General features: G+C 52.3%; 1 protein-coding gene across 3 annotated transcripts in view; it reads left to right on the top strand.

Annotated features, from left to right (window-relative positions):
- The first annotated feature begins 498 nt into the window (after positions 1-498).
- Stk10 (serine/threonine kinase 10) overlaps positions 499-12,133 on the top strand; it is a 94,189-nt gene continuing 82,554 nt past the window's right edge. For 2 of the 3 annotated variants that reach the window (XM_039085736.2, XM_063268809.1), the window contains exon 1: positions 499-775. In XM_039085736.2, the coding sequence (XP_038941664.1) occupies positions 620-775 (156 nt within the window). In that variant the 5' untranslated portion in view covers positions 499-619. The remainder of the gene's footprint in view (positions 776-12,133) is intronic. The other variant, NM_019206.2, reaches the window with a different exon arrangement.

Genomic DNA, 12,133 nt, shown 5'->3' on the forward strand with positions numbered 1-12,133 from the left:
GCTGGCGGGGGCGGGGAACGCCCGGATTCGGGGGCGCGTAGCCGCGGGGCTCTGCTTTCTGCACTGCTCAGAGACATCACGAGACCCGCGTAGGAAGTGTGGCGAAGGCCATCTGGGACTGAGTGAACTTTGGGGCAAAGAGCACGGAAGACCCGGGTGAACCCCGGGGAGAGGGGCGCGGGCGTCCCTCGCGGGAAGCCGGCGAGCCAGGCCGCCGAGGGCGCATTCTGTGCGCGGCTGCAGCAGCTCTACACCGACGGCCGTTGCGAGACACCAGCTGAACCCCGGGAGTTTGGGGTTCCGGGACGCGCAACGGGCCCAGGGGCCGGCCACTGAGCGGACTACAGTCTCCAGAGTGCCCCGCGGCGCAGGCGGAGCCGCGAGCTCCCGCAGCCAATTGAGGGGTCTCGGGGCGCCGCGGAGCAGGTGGAGCCGGCGGGGACAGGCGCGCTCGCGGGTGCCGGCGTCCTGCGGGCGGGTCCAGGAGGGGGCGGGGCGGGGCGGGCGGGCCGCGGTTCCGGCAGCTCCCTGCCGCCACGGGCGCACTCGGCCGGTGCTGCGCTGCGGGGAGGGCGGCTCTCCGAAGCCGCGCGTCCTGTCGTCGCGCTCCTGATCCACCATGGCTTTCGCCAATTTTCGCCGCATCTTGCGGTTATCCACCTTCGAGAAGAGAAAGTCCCGTGAATACGAGCATGTCCGCAGGGACCTGGACCCCAACGACGTATGGGAGATCCTGGGCGAGCTGGGAGACGGCGCCTTCGGCAAAGTCTACAAGGTGAGGGTCCCAATTGCTGAACCTGCCAGGTCCTGCGAGCCTCTGACCCTCGCGCAGCTGCTTCTGAGCACTTCCTGTGTGCCCCGCACAGGACACAAAGGGACATTTGTAGGACTGAAGCATCCCAGGGGGGCTACCCCAGGCATCTCCCGGAACACGGTGATAGGGACACATCTAAGAAGGGCTACACCGACGTTGTGGGAATGTTCAGACTCTGGGCTGTGTCTGAGAGGGTTGGGAGTTGAGGACACTCTTGAAGATGAGCCCACGACCGACCGGTACTCACTACGGGAGGGCAGAGGGGCCCTGGAGTGAGGGAAGGCAGGCTTGGTATTAGAGGGCTCAACGGAAAGCGAGGACAGGGTCCTGTGACTGCAGCTGCAGGGCACAGATTTGGCTTCTGGACGCCTGAGTCACCAGAGGCTCCCTGTCTGCAGTTACCTCTTCCCTGGAGGAAGACCGGCTGAGGATGAGTGGGTGGGGCAGAGAGATGATTCCTTATAGACACGTGTGCACGCGGACAGCTCCTGGGGTTTGGTCCTCTGAGCCAATTCTGAGTGCCTGGGTTGTTGTTCAAAGTACCTAACTCATCTTGACTCCACCCTTTCTCATTTCCTCCCTTTCCAGGAAAAAGTCTTTCCTCCTCCCAACCCCCCAGCCCCCAAAACCCCTCCCTCATGGAGTCTTGCTGCTCAGGCTGGTCTCCCAACTCAAGATCTGCTTGCCTCAATCTCTGGAGCAGCTTGGACTGTAGGCTTGGCTACTACAGCCTGGCATTCCCTAATCCATTTGGGAGACTCCCATAGTTCAGCTGCCTTAACTGCCCTCCTAAACCATATGTCACTGTCCTTGGGGCTTCTGTAGTTGGAGGCCTCACTGACCCTTTCAGGATGTTGGACCCCAGAAAGGGCTTTTCCAGCTCCTCAAGTTGGGGCTTGCTCTCTCTGACTTGAAGTCGGTATGCTAGAGTTGGTCTGCTTCTTGTCCCAGAAGTACGCATCCTAGGAGAGAGGTGATAGCATCTTTGGGAAGCTTGTTAGAAACTGAGTCTCAGCTGGGCATGGTGGTGTACACCTTCAATCCCAGCAGAGGCAGGCAGGTCTGAGTCTGAGGCTAGCCTGGTCTACAGAGTGAGTTCCAGGACAACCAGGGGCTACACGGGGAAACCCTGTCTCTGGATAACAAAAACAAAACAAACAACAGCAACAACAACAACAAAAAAAAAAAAAAAAAAAAACAACCAAAAACCAGAAGCTAAGACTCAGGCCCTACTCAGCACTCAGATTGCAGTGCTCCAGGGCTTGGAGCAGTGGCAGTTTGAGGGCAGTCAGACCCTTGGAGACCTCCTCTCTCAGTTGCACTTCCTGTGGGAGGTCTGAGGAACCCCTGCTAGGGCAAAGTTCTCCATTGGGAGAGTCAAGCAGAGGTCACCTGCATTCCAACTGAATGGAACACTTTGGCTAAGGGGTTTGCCCATATTTGAGGGCAGGAGCCAGTCTCCCCTCTCATCTGTCCTCCAGGCCTTGCTCCTCTGCTGCATTCTCCTAGTGATGTCTGGAAATGGTCCACAGTCTCTCAGCTCTCTCTGATGCTGCCTGCTCCTGCAAAAGTGTCCTGACCACTGTGAGGGCCTCTGGCCTGACTCACTGTCTCTAATGTTCAGCTGTTTGTCTGTGCAAGCGCTTGGCTCTCCGTGTTCCTTTTTCTCTGTTAGGGACTTTGAATCACCTTCTTGTGAACTCTCAATTGTTACTTCAGATCCTTTCCCACTGTTTGCAAGTTTCCTGTAAAGCATTCTGCTAGGCTGCAGGACCTCATCTGTCTCTAGTTTGCCCGTTCATCCCCAGGTGTCCTGTTCTGGCTTTCTACGGCTCATTTTTATTTAAACTTGCACGTAGAACTTTGCTTTCTAAAGGGTAAGCATCTCCGTAGTCATTGCTGCTTGCTGGGTAAAATTCCTCTGTTCTCAGGTAGTTTCGAGGAAGGGAGCTCTCCAGTAACCCACTATTTTGCTGGTTCCCATTCCCCAAAGCATACAGAGCCCTTTGAAGAGTGTCCGAAAGCTGGAAAATGGCTCTGAAGCAAGACAAGGGAAAGGGAGACCCCCGAGGGTCACGTGACAGCTGATATTCTTGGGTAGTTTGTCAGGGTCGGTGATGGGTTGCCCAAAGATGACCCCCTATAAAGGGACAGAGACACCTCTGTTGCTCAGTGCTGTGCCCTCTTGCATGCAACGCATTCCTCAGGTGTTTGTCACCTCGGTGCTCGAATCACCTGTGTAGAAATGTGACGTGTGGGGTGGCTTGGGGCGCAGGATGCTCAACGAGGATGACAGGTGACTGTCACTGTTGTGTGACTACTAGGAGATGCGTCCTCTTGTTATTCTAGAACACATTTGAACGTTTTGAAGTTTCCCACAGAGCGTCCTGTTAGGCTGACAGGAGCTCAATCTGTCTTCAGTTTGCCCTCTCTCTTGGTTAAGTATCTTTTCATTTTGTGATGAAGGGTTTTGTTTGTTTTGTTTTCTTGAGACAGGATTTTTCTGTGTGGTCTTGGCTATCCTGGAGCTCACTCTGTAGGGGAGGCTGGCCTTGAACTCAGAGATCTCTGCCTGCCTTTCCCTCCCAAGTGCTGGGATTAAAAGCATGTGCCATCACCACCTGGCAAGTTTTTGTTTGGTTTGGTTCTGTTTGGTATTCGTGTACCATAAGTGAGCAGGTACCCATGCACATGTGTGCACGTGTGCACAGGGTCGAGGCTGACATTGGAATTCTTCCTGAATCACTCCCCCCAGTATTTTTCTGAGACAGGGCCTGAGTCTGGAGCTCACAGATTGAACCAGACTACCTGGTCAGAGAGCCCCTGGGACCTTCTTCCTGCCTCTGCCTCCATGGCTTTGGGATTACAGGTTTTGCATTGACACGCCTGGTATTGGGATCTGAACTCAGCTTGTGAGGCAAGCTCTTATCGTATCAATGGAGTCGTCTTCCCAGCCCCGAATTTTGTGCTGCTTTGTTCACATGGCTCTGGTAGTAGCAATAGCTTAATACCACGCGTATGTGATCTCTGCCTAAACACACTGTGGAGCCCTGGTCATCTAGGATTGTGTCAGTACACGCTGTACCTCCTGTGACGACAGAATCACCTGATGCGTTTGTCAGATGTCCCCCACTACTGAATGACATAAGTCTGTGTTATCACCTTGACCTCAGCATGTGTCATGCTGTTTTAGCCGAAGTTCATTCCTGCAGTCCTCAGCCCCTCCTGGAGGACTTCAGTAGGCTAAAACTAAGACCTCTCAAATCAAAGGCCATGACCTCTATCTGCCTTCTGGTTCATAGACCTGGATTCTCTGTGTGGTCCTGGCTGTCCTGGAACTCTGTAGAGGAGGCTGGCCTCGAACTCAGATATTCACCTGCCTCTGCCTCCTGAGTGCTGGGATTAGAGGTGTGCACCCTGGATTCACCACCCCTGGTCCCCCCTCTCCCCTCTGCTTTCTGACAAGTCCTTCTTTGTCTGTCAGCCTCAGCCTGGAGAGATCACCCACCCCATTGTTGTGTGATGGAAAATTGGTTCTGAAAGAAAATTATTTCTGGTTCATTGCTCGAATTCAAAATGAGGCTCATGGGTGACATGTTTTCAGAGGTCTTGTCATGAGCAATCGTCTTCTCTGAGGTGGGGCAGGGGGGAGAGGAAGTGTTTGGTCTCTACAGTGGAAAGCACTGTCCCTAGCACAGCCTAGTGCAGAGGTGCCGGCCAGTCACCCGTTCCAGTGCTTGAGGGGCCACAGAGGATAAAATGAAACAGACCAGGCTGGTGGGAGGTGATGTCTTTGCCCTCTGGAGCTTGCTTAGGCTCTGTAAACTTTTTTAAAAGGTCAATTTGTAAAAGCAACATGGTGGTGGGGGAGGTGAAAGGACTAAAAAGAAAAAGTCTCCTTAAGTTGATAGGTTACTATGTTTATACTCCTCAGCCTAAATCAGAGTCCTTTTGTAGACTAGGCAAACATCCTACCACAGGTCTTTCTCCAGCCTGGGTTTTTGTGTCTGTTCTTGGTTCTTTTGAAAGAGGGTCTTTCTGCGTTCCTTAGGCTGACCTCAAGCATCTGGCCTTAGGCAGTCTTCCTTAGTCCCCTATGTGGCTGCTTGAGCAGCCACGGGCCACTGGGCCTTGCTGGCTCTTTTTCTTTTCTTTCTTTTTTTTTTTTTTCCCCCCCCCGGAGCTGGGGACGGAACCCAGGGCCTTGCCAGGGCCTTGCGCTTGCTAGGCAAGCGCTCTACCACTAAGCTAACCCCGGCTCTTTTTCATTTTATTTTTTAAACTACTAACAAATGAAGATTGATCAATAGTTTCACCCCTTTCATCTCAGCACTGGCGGGGAGGCAGGGCAGGAGCACTCAGGCAGGTGGATTTCTGAGGTCAGCCTGGTGGGTTTCACGACAGCCAGGACTACACAGAAAAACCCTGTCTTGAAAAAAGCCAAACGAACTAACCAAGTAAATAAAATTAATATTAATTAATTAATCAATTAATTAAATAGAATTGATCGATTCTTGTCCTGTCAGGAAGTATAGTTGTCGCTTTCCGTATCCTGTAATGTAAGACACATCTTGAAGGAAGGTTATAGGTAGAGAATGGTGCAGGGAGGGTGGCCCACTGTGTGTGCCTCCATGTGTTTGTGTCTTTGCAACTCCTTAGATTTGCTCTGACCAGTCATCCACCATTTTTCTGCCTTACACGACGACATCAAGGTGACTTCAGCTCCCTGGCAACCAAACAGCACTTTCAAAGTTAGCACAGCGGCAGAGTTCACTAGAGGGTGATTTTGAAAATACAGTGAGATACATTTATGGACGGCCTTTTGCTGCTCTCTCTTGGCAGCAGCCAACCAGAGTCCTTGTGGGTCCCCAGAGAGTGAGGGGACTTTGACAGCTGTGTCTAGATATCAGGTGCCCTCGGGTCTGGTGGCTTTGGAGGCCAGGCTCACGGTGCTGGAAGCCTCCATCCCTCCAGGCCAGCCCCGCCCACCCCCAGTGTTGGGAAGCCAGGGTTTCCGCCTGGCTCCCCTGGGGCTACCCGAGGCCTCCTGTATCCCTCCTCCTCTTCTTCCTCCTCTTTCTCCTCCCCTACTGGTCCCTTCTATTCCTACTCCGGAAAGGGATCTGCCCCTAGGCAGTAACCTTGTTTCCTCTCAGCCTAGTATTTTTAAACTCAAGTCCAAGCCATTGTGAGCAGTTCCTCACTCATCAGAAAGGCTCCCGATGTCCCTCGAGGGCACCTGGCAAGGGTCTGCTTCTGCTCACTCGCCGGCATTGCAGCTGGCTTTGGTCAGCTCCTGACACACTGGACACTTTCCAGCAATCTCAAAGTAGGCGTGGGTAGGAATGGGTGTGGCTAGATGGAGGAGGGCTAATGCTCACCCCATCTCTTGAGGTCACCTAGATGGGGAAGAAAAGCCCAGGGCCATCCTCTGCGGGGTACCCTAGGGCAGCTGCTATGGAGGACAGTAGGATCTGTGTTCCACTGTGACCCCATTTGTTTCTTAAGCCAGTGGCTTCCTCTTAGCTGAGGCAATGTCTCTGAGGAGGTGTCCACAGTGCAGGAGAAGCGTCCACAGAGAAGAGTGAGTGGCTTTACCCCTGGTCCCTTCCCTGGCAGAGCCAGGACTATTTATGATTGTTGACACTCTGGGTGGTGCTTCTGAGAAGGTCTTGGCTTGCCACTGTCACTTATCTGGGACAAGGCGGAAAGACTTGCAGCTCAACTGTGGCACCTGGGCGTCCAGCCTGGACACCGTTGATTGACATGGGTGTCATGTTCCCGCCTCAGAGGGAACAAGCAACCCTGGGACCAAATGTGAACGCTGGTGCCCAGGACACAGACCCAGGTTTTTCCGTGCTCACCCATGGAAGCGGTCACATGAGATTTTTATTAGTCACAGAGCAAAATGAGTTATAATGAATGTATTGGTGGGGGCATGGGTAGGTGGGTCACAACCACGTGGGGAAACTCTGCTGTAGTCTTCAGATGCTTTCTGAGACTTGTCTGGCTTTGGGGTTGGTGCAATCTGGCAGTCAGCTGAAAATACATTTTAAAGTCCCAGTAGTTGCAGGGATGTTTAGGTTAGACACAGGGATGAACTGTGGAGAGTTCTCAAAGGGACTGAAAATGGCCCAAGATAATTTGTCTTTTGTCTGCAACATTTTAATTCTCCCTAATCTTTGAGTTTAGCCCTTTGGCCTTGCAGAATTGTTAACACAGACACAGCCTGCCCCTCCCTCCCGCTCCCCCCATCCCCTCTCCTGGAATTTCAATTTACAGTTGTGGGCCTGCCTTATGCCTTGTAGATGTTCTCAACATACCGGTTTGTGTCCAGTCTCCTCCAGATGTCAGAACTCCCACCACCACCACCACCACCACCACCAGCACCACCAAAGCTGTGGCTGCCAAGACTGTCCTGAACATTGTCATATGCTCTGGGGCATGAGGGGGAGGCAGAGTCCTCCAGTTAAATAGATGAGCATATCTGTAATATAGTTCATCTCGCTGTTCAGCACAAATGCAGATTAAAAAAAAAATGTTTCTCAGCCGGGGTTGGATGTGGAAGCCACAGATTTGGGAGGGCTAGCTGCATCTGCCTCCTCCATGTATTACATGAGAAACCTTGGTGTCAGAGAGGTGAGAGTTCAAACCTTGGCTGCCCCACTTCACGACGGTGTGATGGGGGAGGTGAGTGAGTGGTTTGCCTCTGAGCTTCAGTTTTCTCATGTGTGAGTGGAACTGAGAAGATAGCCCTCCTCAGAGCTGTCCTGAGAGTTAGCCTGCACCACAGGGCAGTGTGGGCATGGTGGGTAGGGGGCATTTGAGCAGCTTCGTGGAGGATAGCAGTCTTCAACAGTCGCCGACAACTGGGGGCTGCCTGTCAGGAGAGCTTGAACAGGGGACCACAGAGCCGTAGAGTGGGAAGCTGACTGTGGGCTGGGCAGCCAGATGGTAATGAGAAGGCAGAGAATGAGTCTGGTCTGATGAGTGGGTAGGCATGTAGAACCAGGTTTGGCCACAGCTGGCTTTTGAGCTTGGTGACCTGAGGTTGGGTTTGTGTGACCTTCCCTGGGCTAAATCTGATGCTACTTGACCTCTGCATTTGAAACCAGGAAATTGCTCATAGAAGACCAGTGGCGGGTCTCCTCTGGAAGCGTCCTCATTGACTGATAGCTTTTAGTGTTCCTGCTGGGCCGCATCTGTAGGAGCAGGGGAGCCTGGCTGCTGTCCCCAGAATGACCCACAGACCACAGGAGCCACACAGGAGTATTTGAAACAGTGACTGGGTAGTACAATGGTCATTTTAGCGTCTGACAAACATCAGCAGAGAGATGTTTGGTTTTCTTCTGAAGTCCCTACATGAGGCAAACTTGGGTCTGTACAGACCCACATGATTTCTGGTGCTCAGCCCTGCGCCTCTGGCCCACTGCGTCCCTCCTGTCTTCCCAGTGGCCAGTGGGTTTGAGCATTTGAAGTAGGTATTCCGGAGTGCTGTCACGGCAAGGCTACGTCCGATAGTCCTTTGGTCTGCATGGCTGTATACTGTAGCTCTATAAAATGTGTACAGTTGTGATCACAGTGCTGGAGGCTGGGAAGGCCAGGATAAATAAAGGCTCTTAAAGATTTGGTGTTTGGCAAACCTCCTCACGGTGCGCTCATGTGGTGGAGGGGCGAGCCAGTGCCCTCAAGTCTACTTCTCCTATCAAGTCTCTGACCCTATTTACAAAGGCCTGCCCTTTAATCTAGCAACCGGGTCAAAGGCCCAGACTTTTAATTCTGTTATCTTAGAGTCAGGATTTCCATATATGGATTTCTGAGGGGGACGTAGACATTCAGATCATAGTGGGAACTCGGTCAATAGGGCCCTGAGTGACAAACTAGGGAGTTAAATGTGTCAGTTTTGGCCTCAGATAATGTCCTTTCTGTCATCGGCCTCCAAATCAGAAGGATTTGTCAGAAAGGTCCCCTCTGTGATGAGAGAAAAGGGACAAGGTCATGACCAGAAAGGGGCAGTGACTTATCTGAGGACACAGCCAGCTCTCCTATGCTCCAACTGTGGGAGCTTATGAAGAATGAAGGCTGAGTCAGACTGGCCAGTGGATGGAGACTGGAGCAGCCTGCTGGGGTAGAGGAATGAGGTGTGGTTGGGGCCTAGGTCAGAGTCTGGAACTGGCAAATGCCTAGTGCAGGGGCCACCAGTTTACAAAGGAGATGTGGGCTGAGGGAGAGTGAGAGGGGGTCTGGGGTGGGAATGGGACTTTTGCCAGGGATTGAGGCTGGATGGAGAGTACCTGACTCTGCTGGTCCTGGGTTGCATGAGGCAGAGAAAGTGGACTGCCTCTGCCTGTTTTTCATTCACTGCAAAGGCTGCAGGAATGATGTAACTAGACAGGGTCCTTGAAGGATGTGACAGCCTGTGATCAGTCACTAGCATCCGGGACACCGAGAGCTCAAGTGTTAGCTCATTGAATAGTTCTTGACCATTTTTCACGTTTCAAGCCTTGCAGGTCTCCTCTGGAGGATTCACTATTAGTTAGTGTCCGCCATTTTTTTCTTCTTCTCTTATCCTCCAGAGAGGCAGGGGATAGTCGATCCCCTCACTCTATACCTGGTAGGGCAGAGGCCCAGAGATGGCCAGGGACTTTTTTAGAGTCACAGAGTCTTTCCTTGGCAGGACTGAGACTTAATCCAGGTCTTTCTGGCCGGGGCTCGGCACCTTTTTCCCTGCAGGTAACAGAAGGAAAGCCACAGGTCATGTTAGGCAGAGGAGGTTGCTCTCCTGTGCTATTGGCTCGTGGGCCTTGTGGGTTCTGTGTCTAGAAACATGACCTTCTTTCTGAGCCTTCTTCAAGTGGATGTTGATGGTGGCCTCCCCTGCAGAGGAAGTGGTAATGGGCAGGGCTGCAGAGGAAGTGGCTGGGGGCCTCCAGAGGGCAGAAGATGAAGAAGGTTCTTGTCACCCTCCTGGGCCCTAGTGGGTGGGTGGGGTGGCTGGGAGGCAGGACCTGTCATGGGGAGATACACCCCAAGGGGCCTCCTGCCCTCCCTCCTCAGGCACCTCCCACTCGTGTCCCTTCCCTTTTCGCTTCTGCTTTCCCAAGTCGCAGGGTTGTTGTTGTTGTTGTTTTTTTTTTTTTTTTCTTCCTTCCTCCATAGCTTACTGATTCTTTTGTGTAAACCAGCATGGTTCTTATCAGAGTCAGAATTAAGGGGAGGGGAAGAGCTGGGGCCTTGAGCCTCGATCGGACTGGTAACTAGAGGGTTAACTCTGCCAGGCCTGACAGAGGAGGTGTCTGGCCCCTAAAAAGTGCTGAAGGAAGGCAGTGCTTTGCACAAGGATCCTTGCAGGGGGTGCCCCTGTTATGCCACAGCCTTGGATTCTCTGGCAACTAGCTACCCCCATGCACTGTTGTAACTCACTCAGAGCAGCTGACCCTGCTTACCCTCCTCACCTCAGTCAGTGCTCTCCCCTTCACAGGACGTGCTCACTGTGCACAGGGCTCCCTGTGTTCCTTTGCCCTCTCCTGTTCCTGGGGACAGAATAGGTTGTGCTGGAGAGAGGGCTGTTAACTGGATAAGAAGCAGTTGAGTAGAAGGAATGGCTTCTTTGTTTTTTGTTTTTGCTGAAGTTGTTTTGTTTCTTGTTTTTTGTTTGTTTTTTTGTTTGTTTGTTTGTTTGTTTTTTTGAGATAGGGTTTCTCAGTGTAGCCCCGAGTGTCCTGGAACTTGCTCTGTAGACCAGGCCTGCACCCTGGGTTCAAAGGCACAGAGATCTGCCTGCCTCTGCCTCCTGAGATCAAAGGTGTGCGCCACCACTGTCCTGGTGAAGAAAAATGACTCGTAATGGCTGAAGCTCAGCAGGCTGGGCACAGTAGCTACTGTTACTAGTATATTTCAGAACCGTTAGTAAAGACGCTTTAGATGTCACACACACACACACACACACACACACACACACACACACTCACACTCACATACACACACACTCGAACACACACACATACACACGCACACACACACTTGCACACACACACACTCACACACTCTCGCACACACTGTTCAGATATAATAGCTATGAATGAACAAGTGCCACACAGTGGATTCAGGACTCAGCTCTTAGCTTTTCCCTACTGTGTTTGTGACCCTGGATAAGCCACCTCACCCTCGGCCTGTGTTTAAGTTGATTGTTATTAGTTAAAACATTTAAAATCATATTTACTTTTTATGTGTGTGAGTGTTTTGCCTGCCTGCACGAATGTGCATCACCTGTGTGCCTGTTGGATCCCCCCGGAACTGGGCTTATGAGAGACTGTGGAGCACCAAGGGGGGCTGGGAACTGAACCCAGGGCTTCTGCAAGAGCAACAAATGCTCTTCATCACAGAAAAGTCTCTCCAGTCTTTGTATTTTATTATCTTTTAAATTGTGTGCATGTATGTATGTATGTATGTGTGTGTGTTATGTGTATGTGCACATATATATGTGCACATGAGTGCAGGTGCCTCTGGAGGCCAGGACACTGCATCCCCTGGCACTGGAGTTACAGGTGGCTGTGAGCCACCTGTGAGTGCTGAGAACTACCCTGCCATCCTGCAAGGGCAGCACATGCTCTTAACCCTTGTGCTGTCTTCACAGCCCTTCCACCTCAGTGTTCTGAGCTCTGTTTGTGGACTGATGGGGCCGGCCCACGGGTGCAGAGAAAGCCCAGCACTGAGAAAGCCAGGTAGACAACTGTTGTTGCTATGGTCCTGAGTCTGGGGCTAGACTTCAGATGATGATGGATACTTGGGGAGTGACAGACACATTCCCCGGATGTCCCTCATTGCTTGTGCTGAGGCCGCTCTGGCTAGATGCCTGGGGGTGGTTCCTAGGGTCAGCCTGTGTTTACTGCTCTATGGTATGAAGATAAACATGATTTGTTGGAGATAAGGAAGGCCACCCTGGGTCTGGCTTGTGCATGAGGCCTAAGCTTCCATCCTCAGTACACCAAACAACCCAAACCGGAAGGCCACCTTGGGGATGCCAAGGCCCCCAACTGTGACTGCCCCATGGTATGGGGTTTAGGGTGGCACCCTGGATATCAAGAGAGGCAGCTAGACTGTCCTGGAAGGAGGAAGCAGTGTTGGGTCTTGCTTGTTCCTATTTTCCTTTCTGGAAAGCACTGCCTTGTCTGGCAGCCCAAACCCATACCTGGCCTTTTAAGGTGGGTGCCACTGTCCAGGCTGGTACGCTTATGACATGGTGGCCCCTCTGTACTGGCGTGCCTCCATGTTTGTCCTCAGGAGTCTTCCTACCTTTGTTCTGATTCTTTGGCTCTT

Source organism: Rattus norvegicus, chromosome 10 (assembly GCF_036323735.1).
Source record: "Rattus norvegicus strain BN/NHsdMcwi chromosome 10, GRCr8, whole genome shotgun sequence".
Lineage (NCBI taxonomy): Eukaryota > Metazoa > Chordata > Mammalia > Rodentia > Muridae > Rattus > Rattus norvegicus.